The 19,937-nt window shown below is 40.1% G+C and overlaps 3 protein-coding genes across 6 annotated transcripts in view; 1 reads left to right on the forward strand and 2 right to left on the reverse strand.

Annotated features, from left to right (window-relative positions):
- The window catches only part of LOC117445448 (zinc finger protein GLIS1), an 80,385-nt gene extending 74,512 nt beyond the window's left edge, over nt 1–5,873 (forward strand). For all 3 annotated transcript variants that reach the window (XM_034081155.2, XM_034081156.2, XM_034081157.2), the window contains 3 exons: nt 2,801–2,931; nt 4,240–4,395; nt 4,479–5,873. In XM_034081155.2, the coding sequence (XP_033937046.1) occupies nt 2,801–2,931; nt 4,240–4,395; nt 4,479–4,615 (424 nt within the window). In that variant the 3' untranslated portion in view covers nt 4,616–5,873. The remainder of the gene's footprint in view (nt 1–2,800; nt 2,932–4,239; nt 4,396–4,478) is intronic.
- LOC117445450 (very long chain fatty acid elongase 4-like) lies at nt 5,045–14,421 on the reverse strand. 2 transcript variants are annotated; one of them, XM_034081159.2, is made up of 9 exons: nt 14,164–14,421; nt 13,337–13,543; nt 13,184–13,241; nt 12,058–12,245; nt 11,737–11,817; nt 11,523–11,579; nt 11,324–11,438; nt 6,077–6,204; nt 5,045–5,987 (listed from the first exon to the last, which is right to left on the reverse strand). In XM_034081159.2, exons 3-9 carry the CDS (start codon nt 13,239–13,241, stop codon nt 5,823–5,825), a joined length of 792 nt encoding a protein of 263 aa, XP_033937050.1. In that variant the 5' UTR covers nt 13,337–13,543; nt 14,164–14,421; the 3' UTR covers nt 5,045–5,822. The 2 variants fall into 2 exon arrangements, with proteins under 2 accessions (XP_033937050.1, XP_033937049.1); XM_034081158.2 differs by lacking the exon at nt 14,164–14,421 and having other exon boundaries at nt 13,337–13,609.
- A 1,232-nt stretch (nt 14,422–15,653) lies between these two features.
- LOC117446014 (very long chain fatty acid elongase 4-like) lies at nt 15,654–19,602 on the reverse strand. The gene is made up of 8 exons (XM_034082031.1): nt 19,388–19,602; nt 19,249–19,306; nt 18,245–18,432; nt 18,049–18,129; nt 17,784–17,840; nt 17,584–17,698; nt 16,461–16,588; nt 15,654–16,388 (listed from the first exon to the last, which is right to left on the reverse strand). The coding sequence occupies exons 2-8, from the start codon at nt 19,304–19,306 to the stop codon at nt 16,224–16,226; spliced, it is 792 nt and encodes a 263-aa protein (XP_033937922.1). The 5' UTR covers nt 19,388–19,602; the 3' UTR covers nt 15,654–16,223.
- Between the last annotated feature and the right edge of the window lie 335 nt (nt 19,603–19,937).

Raw genomic sequence — 19,937 nt, forward strand, 5'->3', positions numbered from 1 at the left:
GATCCCTGCTCCCTGGTGGGATAGTTAGCCTCAGGTGAAGGAAGACGAACGAGGAGCAGGGCAGAACTGCTCATGAATCTTCCTGTTTCTTGCCTCAGAGGGCAGCTCCTCTACAACACAAGAGAGCATCAACTTGAAGAAAGATTTCTGGACAATAGTTGCAGTCGACGTCCAAGTCATTTTGTCTGAACTTGCGTGGCTTCAGGGAAAAAAAACAATCCAGGTTTCAAAGTATTTTGTATCCTCTTTCTGTTGCATTTCTTCAAGCAATAAAGATCCCATCCATCTGTTACAGAAGACGGGACACAAGGGTATTTTACATATCTGTCCACACCCTCCCTAACCTCCAAACCTTTTAAATATTTATTAAATGAAGTCCATCTATCTGATACCCTCACCTTAAAATCCCCTCCATCTGTACCTTGGAAAAGGTCAGGGGTCGAATCACTCTCTCATTGCAGTAGGACAGGAGACTTGGGTTGGCTGGAAAAAGTGCTGGATGGTTAGTGAAGATGAATATCAGGGAGAGATTAATGTAGCAAATGAAAGATTCCCCTCATTCCTCGAGCCGGAGTTGCTAGCAGGCTAATACTTGCGAGAGCAGCGCAGCTGGCAGTGATTAGCTTATGGTTCACTTTAGCTGCACATAGAGGCAGCTTGTAAAAATATGAACAGTATAACTGTTTCCTGAGTTTGTGCTGACAGCAGATCCCGGGGGTATTCTGCACTCTGCAGGAACACATGGCCACGCACTGGGCCGGTGCCAACCCATGGATTAGCTACGCTCGCTAACAGCTAGCTTCTCCGCAGCTCGACTAACAAGGTGCCACACACACTTCCTCAGTTCTGTGGAGATGGACACGGAGGTCAAGTGCAGCACCTACATTTGATACCCAGATGAACATGTTAACGAGCAGAAGGCAGTGAAAACCTTCAAGGTAGGACCTTTGTGTTACTCTGCGGTTTCTCCCAGAGGCATAAAGCCTGTCATCTAAATACTGAATTCTTAATCGTGCGAAATGTGTGATTTGGAAAGTCTCCCCCTTGTTGGTAGGAATCATTTAGATATTTCAAATACAAGCATTAGCACAATATAAAACATGACTGTTACAGTATACTGTTACAGTATACTTTTACTTGATTTGTAAAAGAATATTGGCTGCAAAATATACCTTTGTAAAGTCTTTATAGAGTGGTGTAGGAATGAGTCCTAAAACCCGGAAATGAATACGCTTTTTACCACTTCCTGTCCTCTTGTTCCGAAGTCAATGTTTTTTTTGAGCGTTTTTTTTAATGCCTGAAGTAAGGTCAGTAGTTCCAACAAGCTTAAGAGATGTTCACGTTTTGTTCTATGACATCAAATAGGTCAGTAAATACCCCACTTGTGAATGTCGCAGCTTCTTGACCTCAGTTACCTTTTCCCTTTATAAACCACTCTCCACTGAATGACCTCCACAGAGCCACTGCCAGCTCCGGAGTGCCGGGTGGGACGCCCCTCATTCGGAGCAGTAGGTCATATATTGGGCTCCACTCAGGCCAGCAGAGAGCCGTCAGCTGGGGGCTCCACCGCCTCCAGAAACACTCTGTCATCACCTTCATATAGCGCTTACTGCAAACCATATGCCTCCACAGCAGCGCGGCGCGTAGTAACACGGCAGCAATTTATGTGTTGGCATTCCTGATGTGCTGTCATGAGAGGGTCGTAAGTAGCTGTTGAATATTTGGGAAGGTGATTGACCTGCTTAGTTTTTAAAGGCAGGTCTGTTGGCCATCAGTCTGAGTATGAGCCAAAGTTATGTTTAGATTAGCTAATATCAAAAGTGCTACATTAAGTCATTAAATCGGGGACTTTTTCAATTTCACAGTAAACATTGAAGTGTCTGAACAGAAAGAAGACATGGTGTTTGCTGCTCCTGGGTAACCTATCACCATCATCTCAAAGCAATATCTTTATTGTTACTACTAGCCTGGCTCTGTACGAAGGTAACACAATCCTCCTCTACAGCGCATTATACATACAACCTGTTTTCATTTGTGTATGGTTCAAATAAACATTAATTCTGTGTTGATTAATAAGCTTGTGCTGGTTTTTTTAAATAATAAACCTTATGTTCATTGTATACATTTCATGATAGATGATACATCTAACATGCAGGACTTGGTTTCAGATGCTGCAAAAAGTAGATTTTGAATCTGCACGTTCAAATTGAATCTCCAATTGTGTTTTTAGATTGTTGGATCAAATGAAACCTTTATTTGTAACACTCTGATGTGGAAACCCCCATTGTTCAAAAAGTCACAAACTTGTAATTTTAGAATTTATTTTTCCTCAAAAATCATGAATCTAAACACCTGTGTGTGTGTGTGTGTGTGTGTGTGTGTGTGTGTGTGTGTGTGTGTGTGTGTGTGTGTGTGTGTGTGTGTGTGTGTGTGTGTGTGTGTGTGTGTGTGTGTGTGTGTGTGTGTGTGTGTGTGTGTGTGTGTGTGTGTGTGTGTGTGTGTGTGTGTGTGTGTGTGTGTGTGTGTGTGTGTGTGTGTGTGTGTGTGTGTGTGAGTTACATTTGAGTGCATCCTCTGCTGTTTGTTGACTTTAGATCATAATACGTGGTATTTGGACGATTACATTTCGCTGAGTTTCCACAGCCTGGGATGTGTCATCTTCTACTTCTACTAATTCTACTTCTAATTCTGATCCTTCTTTTCCTCCTCATCCTTTTTCTTCTTCTTCTTGTCAGATGATGTGATCAGCGGAAAGGATTGAATGTTTTAATATATCCGTCCCTCTCTGTGTGTCCTGCAGGGTGTCGGGTCCCCTCCTGTCTCCAGGGATGAAGGCAACAGGGACGCCTCCTCCTCCTCTGGAGAAACAGCACCTCCACCCTCACCACAAGCCCTACTCTCACTATCACCACCATCAGCCTGCCAACGACGGTAAGACTGAGACATCTGTCTGAAAGGAACCTGTTTCAGGAAATATGTTTTGGCTTCGATGCGAAAATATTCACTGCCGTTTCAATTTAATATCCTGAAATGTTCCCCTGTAACATGTAGCCGAGTACCGCTCTTATATAACTTCCTTAGTGCCAGATCACTTGGATATACATGAGAACACCCCTGTGTCCTTTTTCAAACACTTGCTGCAGCCACATGAAAGTCCCGAGGAGAGGAAGTTGTCTCTCGCTGCTCCGTCTGAGTGTTTTCAGGACAGAGGCAGATTACAGTCGTAGAGGCAGAGTGGAGGAAACCACATGCCGGAAGCCTTTTCCCCGAGCTGAATTAGCCAACAAAACGCTGGCTCATGTCTTCAGCTGTCTCTCAGCGCCCCAACATGGCCGGCTCAGCTGTCACTCCAGAACCTTTTTCCTAATGCCTTAAACACTGTTTTCCCTGTAAAGATCTACACATGGACGTCTTTGAAACCACACTGCGGTCACAGAGTTGCGTAAAAGCGCTCCAGGCAGAGCTGCCTCCCCATTATGGAGCCTCCTGCGGTCCTCTCGGAGACGATGGGACTTACTATGGGCTGGCGCTGCGAGCACGAGCACAAATATAGCATTGTCATAATTTGAGATCAACGTTTAGTTTCATCCAGATGGAGCGGATGCTGACTGATTATAGAAAGCATCGCCCGCTGGTGGCGGTCCGTCAGCTCTGAGTCCTGTTTCACTCCCAGCGTCCCTGCGGAGGCTTTAAATGGCTCAAATGCAGTTTTTGATATTCAAGGTCCTATGACTTACTATACCATCACATTTGATCACATTGACATGCTATACTATGACTTTGTATATGACATGTATTATGACTTTGCTGGATGTGCTATACTTTGGTTTTAATGACTTTTAATATTTTTGAGACATTTATGGGACACGCTGTCAAGGCATAGCCGCTTCATGAAGTTATGACAATTTTGAGACGTACTTCATTGAGACTTTTTAAAAGACATTTTAGTGGAATTTCTTATGCCATACATTACGACTTTAAATGTATTTTATAATCATGCTCTTATGAAGGCAACGAGGTCGACTGGTTAGCATGTTTAATTGACTTGTCTTGTTTTTACCACCTTAGTGCGTTTAGGTATTCATTGCTAATATATTATACTATGACTTATCTATGTTATACTTTACTTTGCTTTTTTGAAGTCATCCTATCACTTGTTTTTGGTTGCATTCTTATGACTTTGATAACATTCTTGTGACAGAAAGTGAGGTTTTCAATGTGCCACATCTCATTTCCTAGAATACCAGGGCAGCTTTCAGAGCTGCTTCCATTTTGGGGACTCGTACAGGATGGAGCAGACGGTCGGAGGCGTCCACGTCCCCGCGGACTCTCAAAACTACAACTCCCATCAGCACAACGGCTTCCACATGAACACCGGCAACACCGGCACTGCAGGTCAGGACAATGTACCCTATCATAAAGGTCGCCGGAATACTTTTCATACAAATGTTAAACTACTCTTAATCTCCTTTCTTCAGGCTTCAACCTGACCCAGGAGCTCCAGGGCGGCGCAGGATGTCAGTTCTCCTCCAGCCCCGAGGAAAACATTTTCTTCCAGGTGGGAAACTTCGACCGCAGCCTGAGCCACATGTCCTCCGTCTACTCAGAGACTTAGAGCAGAAACGCTTCATCGCCACACACTCCTTCGTCCTCACAGCTGGATCCCTCTTCTCCACTTCCTCTTTTTTTAAACATACTAAGATATGGGTCATTCTGAATATCTAAACAATGTATACCTTGATCTATCCCACGCTGCAGATGGATGTGTAACCAGCAGGATGTCATTAACTTCTCACCTGAAGTAATTAAATGATGAAAAATGGCTCAAAATAGTTTCCCTTCCTTTATGATTTGTGACCCTTTAAACAAGGACGTCATGTCACAGGTTGCATATTCCTTCCAGTTGTGACGAGTTTAACCAAACAATAGTTTCCTTGTCCCAAGTGAATCATTTTAGCATGACAGATTCTCCAGTAATCATATATTTTACAACAAAGATCAGCGTCTTGCTCTTCCAATGTATGAATGACACAAGTCAAAGAAGTAACACAGAACTGTCCTTTTATTAGCAAAGTCAAAGAAGCTTAAAAATCAAGATGTACAAAATTAAAATGTGCCCTTCAGTCGATTACAGAACAAAATGCTTTATTTCTTCGATTCTTAAATCACATCTAGAACTCATGTACACAAACAGGGTTTTCAGCGTAATTATATTAACTTCGAACACAACAAAGCAACTGAAGTCCTCTCCCTCCTCTTCATGTGTTTGCTCTCTAATCTACATCCTTCAATCTGTCTCAGACTGAAGTGTACATTAGAATATATATAAATGTTGCCGTGTTTTAAGCAGTGGGAAAAAAACTTGTTTGTATTTTGTCGTTAAGTGTTTTGCTTTTTTTGATTTATCTCTGCAGGAGGGTTTGAACTCATTAAATCTGCAATAATGCAGAAGAAAAACCCCCTACTTTATTATTATTATATGTATAAAATGTACAGTTTGTTTACAGCAATCATTTGAATGTTTGTCATTTCTCAATTTAAGGAATAAATAATTGAATGATCACGTGACATTTATCTTTTTTAACATATAATTGACAATATCAAAAACAAAAATTCAAACCACATTTAGTTGTACACGTCTGGCAAATATACAATGTTCAAGTCTGACCTTTGATAACGAGCACCATGACAAAAACACTCAGACTGTGGGCGTGTTGCTCCCTCTAGTGGACGCTAGTGAGTACTGCAGGCAGGAAAACATCCCTCAAGCTGACAATAAAAAAAGTCAGCTGCGCTCATGAAGCCTCAGTGTCTTACACTTCTTATTTCTGCTTCCTCTTGTTATGATAGCTCTGATAATAGAAATTAAGGAACAGGATCATGAGGGAGACGCAGTAGACGAATACCAACGCGTTCATCGAGTCGGGGAAGTCGCAGTCTGCAAACAGGTTGTAGCCTGAGTGCAGGAGGAACAGCACAAACTGCACCTGTAAGTGGGGTAAAGTTCAGATCGGATTAGTTCACAAACTTCGTCAGAGCAGTCACATTCCTCTCATTCAGATCAGAGATTACTCACGAGCTGCAGAGACGTCAGGTATTTCTTCCACCACAGGTACTTCTGCATGTGAGGGCCGATGGCAGCTAGGCCGTAGTAAGAGTACATCACCACGTGGACAAAGGTGTTCAGCAGGCCGATGAAGAATGCTGCGGGGAATAAAAACATGTAGAGAAAGGAAAGCTTAAGTCAGGGAATCCCAAACAGAGAGGCCTGGAGGTATAACAGTTAAAGGACAACAGGAAGTCTACACATCCTCTGCAGACTGAAGACCAGTGTTGGAAGAAGAACTCAAATCCTTTACTAAAAGTGGCCCTGTTGTGCTTTTTGGGGTTTCCCCTCCCCTGTAGTGTTTTGTATAGGATGCATGTAAATGGTCTGCAAAGGCTAAAATCCAGAAGTTCCCTCAAGAGTGAGTTTCTCTCCCACTTCCACCTGCCTTAAGTCCTCCATTGGACTCTTTTTCTTTTTACTTCAGGAACATAGGGACATCAATTTGTAACACTCGCACATCTATTGGCTGGCGCTACAACACATTGTAGAGGTTGACCAATCACAACAGAGCCGGCCAGCTAACCAATCAGAGCAGACTGGGCTCTGGTTTCAGACAGAGGGTGAAAAGAGGAGTACAGGCAGTATGAGAAAAATAAAGAGCTTTTTGAACATTAAAGCATGGAGACATGTCACAGTAGAGACACTAAATACAAATATGAACCTAAACATGAGTATAATATGCCCCTTTACACCTGCATGTTTCTTGCTGTTTGTATTTTTATGGTTACTTGCAATTGTTTTAAGTCACTTTGGAAAAAAGCGTCGGCTTAATAAAATGTAAGTGTCATTTTTTGCAAAGAAAATGATCATGTTTTTGTTTATTCCCAGGTGGTTAAAGGTAAAGGCAACCATTAGAACATCTGTTGAAGGATTACATGTTGCCACTTATAATAACTCTAAATAGTTGTTCCTTATTTATTTAGTTTTTTGTATAAAACCATACTGAAATGTAATCCAAAGTAATCCAACATTTGTCTAATTCTAAGGACATCTGCATGTGTTTTGTGTACTGTACGTGAGTTTGAAAATACGTGTATCGAGAAAAGCTGTGCCCTGAAATAAAGGATTGGCAAACACGTGTATACGATCTGTGAGTCAATTAAGAATCTACCGGCACAAGTTTTAACATTGTGAGGAAACAGTGTTATGTTGCACCTTTCTTTCTAACCAAAGGTTGCCAAGATCTTTTGTTAGAGTTACATTTGGCTCAAGAGTATACTTCAGTCCCATTGTTAACACAGTATAACTAACTTGATAATGAGACACATCTATGCAAGGGATCAGATAGCATTTGAACACTGGGATGGATGGAACATAAATTATCTTAAAAGGAACTAGAGAAATAACTTTGTTCCTTTATATTCATAAAAAAAAGGTATTTTTTGTGTCAGTCTCTTTTTGTTCATTTCCATTTTAAACAATATTATAAACGCATTAAAAATCTATTTTAAATCATCCATTATGAATTTGCCTCCGGGGGCTTTACAATGTACACCATGGACACCCTCAGACCCCCGCAGTGGGTGGAGGAAACGCCTCTCCCTCCTTCCGTCTTAAGCTCCTGGGTTAAACCTGAATGACTGATTTCTTTGGAATAAGGAATAATTATATATGCATCAGCATTCCTTATTGAAGTGTAAAGCTGAGGGCGTTCCCGTCGACACAACCCATAGTTTGAGGTGTATTACTATTGTTGGTAGTAATTTTATATTTTACAAATCCCATAAAAATCGCAGAATCATGTCTATCGTATATGTGTCCGTTAGATTGCATGTATATCGTTTCTAGATAACTTGTGAATTCAACATATTGTAACTGTGGTTTTTGGCCTTTGTTTCTCAATCATGAGCGGAAAAATGTATTTGTTGGTGACTATTTTTCAGTTTTTAAAATATAATATAATGTCTATGTAGGACAAAGTAACAGTAATCTTGTTCATTTTAATAATGAGTAGGCTACCCCGCACAACCCTCAGAATATTTTGCCAATTTCTGTTCAAAGCTACCTCCACTTTTAATTATATTTGTTGTATATTAATATTTGGTATTTACATGTTATGAACATATTCTCTTTAATGGTACTACTTGTTGCTGCTTTCTACAACGTATTCCTCTTTCTGTGTCCATGTAGACACTTTTTGAACTGATGGCTATTGTAAGAGATGTAAGAAACGTTTTCTTACACCACAGCAAATTCTTAATATGTGGCAATAAACCTGTTTCTGATTCTGGGGATGAGTTTCCAACAATTTCTAGTACAACAGCGTAGAACAAAGAATTTAAATACTCTGAGTAAGAGCCCAGCCTCGTGTTGGCTAACCCTGTAGAGCAGATAACAAAGGAATGTGAAGTCATAGTTTGATATGTCACAGTCATAACATATGACGTGCAAACGCATCATAAAAAAAGATCACAATTTAGTAAGTCACAAAAAGTTCTAAAAAAAATAAAGTGTAGTATATTGAAAAAAAACCTTAAAAAAATGATAATAAATATTACATTAAAAAGTCAGTGTGTAAAAAAACATTCGTAAAAAAGTGACAGTAAAGGATGAATAATTTATTATCTTAGGACAGCAAACACCATTGAAATGTTTAAAAGCAAACTAAAAACCTATCTTTTAATATGGCTTTTAATTTGGGTTAACCTTCAATTCTCTCTAGTATCACTGTTCATGTTTTATAGTATTTTTCCTGTTTTGCTTTGATTTTACATTTTTATTTATTTTTAACATATTTCCACTGTAGATGTTTTATCTTGTTGTGTATTAATGTTAATATTATTTTAATATTGTCGTTATGTTTTATGTAAAGCACTTTGGGCTGCTTTGTGCATGAAAGGTGCTATACATATAATTATTATAATATAATTATTATTATTATAAAAATTCCGGTGCATATTTTTTATATAAAACGTAATACTAAAGTATGCCATAGAAAAGGCATATTTAAAAATGTAATAGTATAGTGCGTCACAAATGTAATATATTCTTAAAAAGTTATGAATCTAATATAAAAAAGATATTCAAAAGCCTTTGTTCAGTAGGTCATAAAAATGTAATATCACTCACCACCTTCAAAGCCCTAAACAACCTGGCCCCTCCCTAGCTCTCTGACCTCATCCACCTCAGATGCAAACACCCTAAAGACCCCTAAAGGACTAAGCCTGGACCTGGGGTGCATCGTCCCTCTGGAACCCCCTCCTGATACACATCAGACCATCAACCACCCTATCACCCTCCAAACAAGCGCTCAAAGACACACTTCTTCAAACTGGATTTTCCCTCGGAACCACCCCTCGGAAGTATTGCATTCAAAATGATAAAAGTCACAGTATTGTTTGTTGTTAAAAAAAAGGAAATCATAGTATATACAGAAGTACTGATTTTACTGTAGTTTGTCGGGAAAAAAAGTCATAATAAACAAATATAATTAAAAATGTCACAGTATAGTATGTAGTAAAAGATCATAGTATACAGTATTTAATAAAACGCATCGGTTAATTGTCACGGTGTGTTACGCAGTGAAAATGCCAAAGTGTAGGATATAGATGTTCAATATGGTCCTTCAGTTTAGTTGGAGCATCTCAGCTGTTTAGTCTCATGCAGGCAGACGGCCCGGGGCTTCACAGTCTCTCAGCTGAGTCTTAGTTTGACCCTGAGAGTGGATTTGGCCTGAAACCGTCTCTCCAGAGGACAACAGGACAGAGCTGACACACTGTCAGAGGGCATGGAGTCCATCTTATCAGGAGGATACCCCCCTGCGGAGCTTATTCCATCTCATATCTATTTCAATAAGTTCCCAATTTGGGATAAAAATAAAGTATATATCTATCTATCTAGGAGGCGTGTGGCGCAGTGGCTAGTGCGTTGGTGTTCGGTTCGGGGTTTGTCCACAGTATTGAGTTTTGTCCACAGTATTGAGTATGTAGGTCGCTTTGGATAAAAGCGTCTAACAAGTAACATGTAATGTAATGTAACTATCAATCTGTCTATCTAGTATTAAATACCTATGTGTCACAAGTCATTCATAAAAAAAAAGTTTTTAAAAGTAACAGTTGAGTATAAAAAGTAATATTTAATACAAAGACATATAATAAAAAAAAGTCACAGTACGCATGTAGTAAAAAAAAAAATCTTAGTATATAGTAGTAAATTAAAAAGATATTATTTTAAAAGGTTTCGGTATAGTATGTAGTAAAAAAGTCATTGTAAAAAGTATTTTAATAAGAAATAGTTAAAAGGTCATAGTATAGTACGTAATAAAAAAGTTATAGTTTAGTATCTAGTAAAATAGTCATATTTTGTTGCATTTCATAAAAAGGTAATTAAATAAGTCACAGTATGAATATATAATTAAAAAGCTCACAGTATAGGATGTAGTAAAAAGTCATAATAGTCATTCATAAAAATATAATTAAAAAAAAGTCACAGATTAGTATGTAGTAAGAAAAGAAAGTGGTCGTTCATAACAAATATAATAAAAAAGTATCTAGCAGGTGACAAAATGTAGATATTAACCGGACAACGGTACAGTCATCTTCACTTGACGTGAGTGTGGGACTGTTTGAAGTGCAGCGGCCCCCCCACCCCCCCCCTGAGAGTGACCGCTGCAGGAAGAGGGAGGAGCGCCTCCTTTGTTTTAGGCCGGTGTTTACATTCCTCAAGAGCGGAAATTCAAAAAATGCACAGAAATAACTAAAACAAGTACTCGTAGTGAAGCAGGTCAAGAAAGAGCCATAGTATATTATCTCAAAATGGTCGTTAAAAAGTCATTTAAAAAGCCAGAGCATGTCACAGCACATGTCCTTTAACACAGGGTGACGAAACTACATGTGCCACGATGAAACCAGTCTGCCAGAACCAGACACAAAGTGACGACGGGAAACAGCTCCGAGGCCCCCGGGGGCCGGAGATTAAAGGAGACACTGAACAATACAGACCTGGCAGAACCTGACCTTCATGTAAAAAAAAATCAGACATTTTAACACATTTTTAGGCCTTGAATAGCAACATTTAAAGTGTTGTTTCGACACATTTAGGTACGGTTTTAAGGCTAATGCTTGTTAAAGGATCATTTCTTGTTGGTGTTGGTCTTTTTGTGGCTTTGTTTGATGGTAAGTAACATATAGAATATCACCAGATCCATCCACATCCAAAAGGTCAAGTGTTTTGTAAATGTCATTGACAGTAAATGAATAAAAAAAGTTGACTTACATTGTCCTCCAGCCACAAACTTGATTCCCGCCCACCAGTTGAACATCAGGGGTCCGTGGTGGAAAGTGTGGAGGAACGTCAGCTGCCGGTTCTTCTTCCTCAGGATGAAGAAGAGCTGCTCAAAGATGGAGAATTTGAGTCATTTCAATTCTTTATTTTACTTCTGATACGATACTAAATATGTGATTTAAATACGCACCGTGTCACTGAGCTCTATGACCTTTGAGAAGAAGAACCACCAGCAGGCTCTGGCCATCTGGAGGAAGGAAACAACAGAGATAGGTGAGTTTAACTCATTATTCACACTGTAGGATTATCTTACTATAAAGGACGTTCCACTCGTAGATTGTGAAACATTAAACGTGTGCGTACACATTAAAATGAGTGAATGTGTACATTAGAACCTTCCTTACCCTCACTGCCAGCGGGCTGTTGCTGTAATCTACCGGCTGACAGAGGTAGCTGTAGTTCGAGAGCCAGGAAGTGACCAGGAACTGGGAAATATTCACAACATTAAATGACATTCAACACCAGATATATTATCTAACAGACATTTCCACTGTTTCCATGATCAGGAGTGGCCTGGTTTATCCATATATCCATACAATAACTTCACATTAAACACTAAGATCACCATTTATATCAAAGAACAGACGTTTATTTTCCATGATCTCTTTCCCCATGAGCGACCTGGTTTATTTTCTAAAACCGTACACAACGCGGGTCAAACGCACCTCATAGAACATGTATCCCGACAGGCCGACCATGGAGAAGTTGTAGACGATGAGGATGCCTTTGAGGTCGAGGGGCTCTCTGTGTTTCATCAGACGGGGGCCGGCCCACACCACACACAGGTACAGCAGGAAGATGATGGCCACGGGGACCGGGGAGTAGACCAGCAGCCACGCATCCGTACGCTTATCTGGAACATGGTAAATGGGCGTCCATTTTTACAGTGCTTTTACAGTCTTTACAACCCCGCCAATCGCTTTCCCTTAAACAACTCGCCCATTCATTCAGAGGCAGCTATACAAGGTGCCACCTGCTCAGGTAGACTAGTATTCACACATATTGACCACTATTTCAAATACATATATCACAGGATACACTTCTAGCAAGAGTTACAGAACTATTATTGAGGTTTCAGGAGCTGCCTTATAATTTGACCAAATTCCAGTACTGATTTTTACATCATCTGCACAGGAAGTGTGTCTTTCTCAACTCAGATGACCAGTTGTGTGTATGGTCATGTTAACCAAGTCAAAATATCAAGATATACAATACTACTGGACACATGTCTGATTATAGTTACAAGTTGTGAGAGCTGCATTGATTTATTTTAGTTTCTGTGTGTGTGTGTGTGTGTGTGTGTGTGTGTGTGTGTGTGTGTGTGTGTGTGTGTGTGTGTGTGTGTGTGTGTGTGTGTGTGTGTGTGTGTGTGTGTGTGTGTGTGTGTGTGTGTGTGTGTGTGTGTGTGTGTGTGTGTGTGTGTGAACCAAAATCTGATAAAGCAAACTGGAAACGTAAAAACAGGCTTGGTCTTGGTGGCTAACCGTGTGACAAGCCACAAAGCAGTCATTGTGAGGACAAACAGGGAAACACATTTGCAGCTCCAAACACACACACACACACACACACACACACACACACACACACACACACACACACACACACACACACACACACACACACACACACACACACACACACACACACACACACACACACACACACACACACACACACACACACACACACACACACACACACACACACACACACACACACACACACACACACACACACACGTTGTTTTTACTGAACTGTAGTCTTTATGTGGGAAAAGATATCACTACATACCTCCATGTTCCACCATCTTCTGGTGAACAGACAGGACGCTTTGCCACGCAGAGGCCATCTATACTCCAAAATAAAGTAAATCGTTACAAAACATTTCAAAAACACCCCGATCTGAAGCATTTAAACACACATCCACTCACTGCGGATACACACCTTGCAACGGGGCGTTAAACCGGCGGAATGGAGGGACCACCTGATGTCACTTTATGGAGGATAAGAGTCGGCAAACTTCAGCTCCAGGCGCAGCAGCAGATCCAGATGTCTTCCCGCTCTCAATGAATGGAGAGAGTTTGAGCGAGCTCCGGCCCCAGAAACACGCGGAGAGTCCGAACTGATCCGACAGAAACTCGCAGCACGCGCCTAGTTCCAAATGCAAGAGTGGAAAAAAGTACGAAGCCGATTTGAATCACTTCCTGATTGTCTCCGCTTCGGTTTTTTTTTCTTTCACGAGTTCATTCTGTTGTTATGGTTGCCACACAGCAGGTGGCGCTGTTTCCCGCAGATAACTGACCCACTTTCCGTTTGGGGATTTCACTTTGCATTTGTTGCATCGCAGTTGATTATATCATGCATATTAATACACTTATTATATAACAAACAAACAACAACCCTCTTGTCCACCAGCCTGAATAAACAACTGTTTCGACTGCAACTTGGCCATTAAAAAAAAAGAATAATAATAAAATACAAAAAATAAATAAAAAACACAAATTATAATGATAGTTAGAATAATTACAAAAATAACTATTATTATTGTCATAATAGTGAATTAGAAAAAGTAAAAGTATACACTTAATAAGAATTTTTTTTAAAGTACCAGTAGCCTATAGTAGGCTATGCAGTAAAAAACAAATACCTCTTTTGTACTATACTAAAAACCGAACTGTTGTGACTGCACCCTGGGCAATACATGATAATAATAATAATAATAATAATAATACAAAATGCAACAAAAAGATTATAATAACAAAACATCTCACCTCTGTACATCATAGACATGTTTGTCTCTTTTGAAGCCAACGCATGGGGAATAATTTCCCCTGCATGTCATCTTTCGCCCTCTGACGCAGCTGACCAGCCTTGAGCAGCCCGTTATCTCCCATAAGGAGGGGCTGCCCTAGCATGTTGTTGATGTTACCAGTGTATGACCGGGCAACTCTCTGTCAGAGGCCGAAGCTCCAAATATACCGTCAGTGTTTGCCATCAAAGCTCCAGCTCTCCTCGTGTCTCTGATAAATGTCTTTGTCTTCTGTCTTTGGCGATTAGACCCCGATCCTGAAATCGTATCTAAGGGGGGGGGGGGGGGGTGCAGCCGTGAGCATATAGGGAACCCCCCGGGCTCTAGACACTGGTGATGATGCTGAATATCTGGATTTCTGGATTTGATGAGATGTGATGAGGTTTTTGGATTAACTCTCCTGGCACTGGATATGATGAAAGGAGGTGGATGGATGGGGAGGAGGCAGGCGACATTTAAAATCACGCAACTGAAATGTATAAAATAATCTCACAACGCAATCTTATTATAGCTGTGGAAAAGAAAGTATTTGCATTTCTGTATTTTGTTGTTTGGGAGGAGTCTCTTTTCTGGTTCTCCTCAGCTCTGCAATAATGTGAAGAATCCAGCCTACTGCATTATACTTTGTACAGTTATTTACAGCAGTCATTTCAAAGTGTGTCATTGCTCCATATAAAGACACATTTAAAAGTGGTCACATGACTTGTGGACATATTTCAGCTCTGATACTTCCTCAATCAACACGCAGTTGTCATTGCAGAGTTTGTTAATCTTTGATCAGGAGGAGATCTGAAATATCACATTTATGGTGTTATTGCAGTTACTTATTAACCTGGTTAAGTGTCTTGCTCTCCAAATGCTTGTGAAGTTATAATCGGGCATATGTGCTTTGTATGTGCAACCGCGAGTCAAGTGTGCTCGTGTGTTTTATTCCTGCTCATGCTTGTGCTCTTGAATGTTTCTTTTGATGCTATCAACCTGCCAGAGACTGCATATGAAAATTAGCCTGTTTGGCTAAATCTGGCACAATCACATGATGGACACGAGCGCTCATGTTAATGAATCTGCATCGTCTCTTCTCAAATTAAATAAATATGTTATATTAAAAAAAGGCTGTTCGAATTGTGCTCATTTATTATTTTAGTCGACAGGTACAGTGCACATTAAAAAAAAATGCTTCAATTGCGCCGGTTAGCCAAGAGGCCTTTTATGATCTGTCGTCTCTTTTCAGATGTTGCAAAGTGACCCAAAGAATATGATATTTAAAAAAATATCATAAGCATTACTTGAGAAAAACAATGTATGTTGCCACGTATTTGATGCTTTTTGCTCGTAATGGGATGCAGCCGGTTTAACAAAGTAATACAAACCACTGCCTCAGCAAGGTGTTTTTAGTGACTGAATTAGCATAAAACAACTTATTATGAGTAACCAAGAAAAATGTTAAAATAGCAATGTTATATTGTTGAATTTATTACAATAGAGCAGTCCCCCATTATTTGCCTCAAATACAGCTTAACCATGTCACATGACACTTCAGTACACTTTGAGAGCAGAACAGAACTGGGACCATGACAGAAAACATTCAAAATGCAGGAATTCAAGTTATAGACACATCCACTGACCTCCACTGTAAACACTGGCCCAAAATGAAGTAAATTAAACATGCACAGGTCTATATACTTGACTTCACACTAGTCCTGTTGGAAATGTATAGAAAACACATACAAAATGCACGAATGCTTCACATTAGTTGTCGGTATAAAGTAAACGATCAAGTGTGACCGTATAGCTTAACTATCCATCTCTCTTTATTTCTTCAACAGTGCGAAGAAACCAACCTACTGTATTCTCAAGTGTATATTTAGTTTGAAGCAATCATTTCAATGTCAGTCATTTCTCAAAAGAAATACAATTGTGAGCACCATGAGGAAAAATGTCAGTATGTTGTTCTGTCTAGTGGAGATAAGTGAGTATTGCAGACACAGGATAAACATCCTTACAATACCTCACCACTGCGTCTCATTTCTGCTTCTTCTTGCTGAGGTAGCTCTGATAATAGAAGTTACTGAAGAGGATCATGAGGGAGACGCAGTAGCCGAACACCACCATGTTCATCGAGTCGGGGAAGTCGCAGTCTGCGAACAGGTTGTAGCCGGTGTGCAGGAGGAACAGCACGAACTGCACCTGTTGGAGGGGAAAAGTTCAGATCAGATTAGCTCAAACACATTCCTCTCATTCAGATCAGAGATTACTCACGAGCTGCAGAGACGTCAGGTGTCTCTTCCACCACAGGTACTTCTGCATGTGAGGGCCGATGGCAGCCAGGCCGTAGTAAGAGTACATCACCACGTGGACGAAGGTGTTGACCAGGCCGATGAAGAACGCTGCGGGGGGAAACAGGGATGCATTCAGAGCGGCAGTAAGAAATGGGTTTCATTCATTCATTTTAGTCAGTACAAATGTTTCAAATTTATAGAGAAATGATCCGACAAGCAATTAAGTTAGGTATGTTAAGAATGTTTATGACAGGCAGCTGACACGCGTAGAAAGATGCAATAAGATACAAAGGTTACCGTTTATGTATAGAGCATTAGACAGTGTGGGATGGAAGTAAATATAAATTCATTTTGTATCATGTTGTGTTTTGAGATACCTCTTGGATAAAAAAAAAGTCCAAAACGGTTTGGATGCAAAGACATGTAGCAGACAGTGGCTCAGATTGCAGAAAGAAATATACAGGATGTTGGATGTTACAGGATCTGTGGTAACTGTTATGAATTTATAATAGTGTTTTACTCAGATTTTAAGCAAGTGTGTACTTCAGATTATTTTATTTTTAAAATGTGCTTGCAGTATTGCAGTTTATTGCAATATGTTGAACCGTAACCCCTGTATCATTATACTTATTGTAGCTCTATATTACTTTCAGTAATCGGCTCCATTAATTGAGCTTTTAATATACACCATGGTAAAATCATCTATACAATAGACCAGACAGAACATAAATAATAATCTTTAGGAGTCAGAGAAATTATTTTGTGTTAAATATTTTCTGATTGCCTGTGGAATAATACACATTTACGGCTATCCGTCACAGGTAATGTGGGATTGATTCAAAGTAGACTACAATGCTTATACAGGAATATGACACCCAGGGCAACAGGATGGCTCATGTATGTGTTTTTATACACAAAACAGTAGAATAAGATATAACAGGATTTGGCTTCATTACATATTTAATGCTTTTTTAAGTTTGTATCTTTTCATTAGAATTGTAATTATAATACCAATATAGAATATCACTACTGCTCTTTAAAATGTCCCTTCACCAAGTCATACAAATATCTGTTTATATATTTATTTACAGCTGTTGACTTACATTGTCCTCCAGCCAAATACTTGACTCCGGACCACCAGTTGAAGACCATGGTAGCGTGGTGGTAAATGTGGAGGAAGGTCAGCTGGCTGTTCTTCTTCCTCAGGATGAAGAAGAGCTGCTCACAGAGATGAGATGTTTCATCATTTCAACTCTGACTTCTGAATTGATAACAGAAACTTCTTCCTTTTTTTAATACCCACCGTGTCACTGAGCTCTATGACCTTAGAGAAGAAGAACCACCAGCACACTTTGGCCATCTGGAGGAAGGAAACAATGGAGACAGGTGCGATATGTTTAACTTTGAGAAAAAGGTAAATGCATGTTTTATCTTTCAAATTGAACAAAAGTCAGCTGTCTAGTAGAATTTGGTTTCTGTAAATGATGTTCCATATGTAGATTTTGAAAGATTAAACTTCTGCGTACACATTAAAATGAGTGAATGTGTGTATGGAGACACTTCCTTACCCTCACTGCCAGAGGGCTGTTGCTGTAATCTACCGGCTGGCAGAGGTAGCTGTAGTTCGAGAGCCAGGATGTGACCAGGAACTGGGAAATATTCATACTATAACTTCACATGAAACACTAGCAGGATCACCCTTTATATCAAAGAACAGAAATGTATTTTCCATCACCACTGTGCTCATGATTGCCCTAAACGCACCTCACAGAACATGTATCCCGACAGGCCGACCATGGAGAAGTTGTAGACGATGAGGATGCCTTTGAGGTCGAAGGGCTCTCTGTGTTTCATTAGACGAGGGCCGGCCCACACCAGACACAGGTACAGCAGGAAGATGATGGCCACGGGGACCGGGGAGTAGACCAGCAGCCACAGGTCTGTCCTCTTGTCTAAAACACAAGAAAGGACCATTTAGCAAATAAATAAATAAGGCCTATAATGCTTTTTGGGATTTGTTTCCTTTCCTGTAGTGTGTTATAATGTTTGTGTGCATGTAAATGGTCTGCAAAGGTTAATATATCTAAGTTCTCTCCCCCCCCCCCCTTAAAACGCCTCCATTGGACTCCTTTGTTCACTTCCGGGAAATAATGACATCACTATGTAACACCCATGCTTCTATTTGCTAGTACTCAAATATATTCTACATGATAAACTAAGGGGCGGGACATCTCTAAGCAGACAGAATGTGAAAAGAGGACATACAGAATGTCAACAAGTCACAATAGAAGCACAAAATACAAACATGAACCTGCCTAGCATAATGGGGCCCCTTTAATCTGTACAGGAAAGCCAGTTTTGTACAGGTTTGTCTTGTTTGAATTGAGCTCAGAGAACCTGTTGTGTGTATATTCTTTTCAAAGTGACACATTTATAAATTAGCAATTGAGGAACATTGGAGGGAGTATTCATCTGACAATACATTATAATCCCTGTCAATCCTATTCCTGTTTGTCCACAACATACAGGAGTTACAAGCTACAAGATAATGACGTTTAAAAAGTGGGATTGTCATGTAACATGCCACAAAGAAGTCATTGTGAAGACAAGCTGAGCATCTGCAACACACGCGCACTCACACGCACGTATAGAGACAGCCTTGTTGTGTAAACTGGGAATCTCTTCGACAACTTAGAGAAATTATTTTCGTTTGCTGGAAACCCAGAGAAAAATTAACTGTAGCTTTTAGATAACACAAATCCTCATACCTCCATTGTCTACTATGCTCTGGTGCAGGGACAGGGCACTTTGCCACGCAGAAGCCATCTGGAACATAAAACAAGTTAATGATTAAAAATAAGACCATAACATCGGTAACATATAACGGTAAAGCTCCCTGCTGCACACCTCGCAGTTTTTCAATATGAAACTTCAGGGAGCACGTTGCAGAACCCGCTGTCTGCCGGTCAGTGTTAGCAAAGTTCAGCCTGAAGACCTGCGATGAATGAGTGACAGACGAAGCTCCACACACACCTCTGCAAATACAAATCACAGCAACACAATCAATTAAACCGTAAAAGACATCGGAGAGAAGTGCTGGCAAGACTTGAACCACTTCCGGTTTTTCCTCATTTATCATGATTTCCCCCCACAAAAACACTCGGTTGTTACACCATCAGCACAGCAGGGGGCACTGTTCCCTTTCATTATGTGTATTGTTATTATTTCATTTAATCATTATTATTATCATTAAAGGTGGGGTAGGTAAGTTTGAGAAACAGGCTCGAGATACACTTTTTGTTATATTCCATGGAATGCTCTTAACATCCCGATAGCAATGAATATCTTAAGTGCTTTGACAAAAAATCCATTAAACTATGTCATCTGTAGTACTGTAAAAAGCACGACCAATCATTTTAGCCTTCCCGGCTAAAATAACTGGATGGCCTACCTGCCT

Source organism: Pseudochaenichthys georgianus, chromosome 4 (genome assembly GCF_902827115.2).
Source record: "Pseudochaenichthys georgianus chromosome 4, fPseGeo1.2, whole genome shotgun sequence".
NCBI classification, from domain to species: Eukaryota; Metazoa; Chordata; class Actinopteri; order Perciformes; family Channichthyidae; genus Pseudochaenichthys; species Pseudochaenichthys georgianus.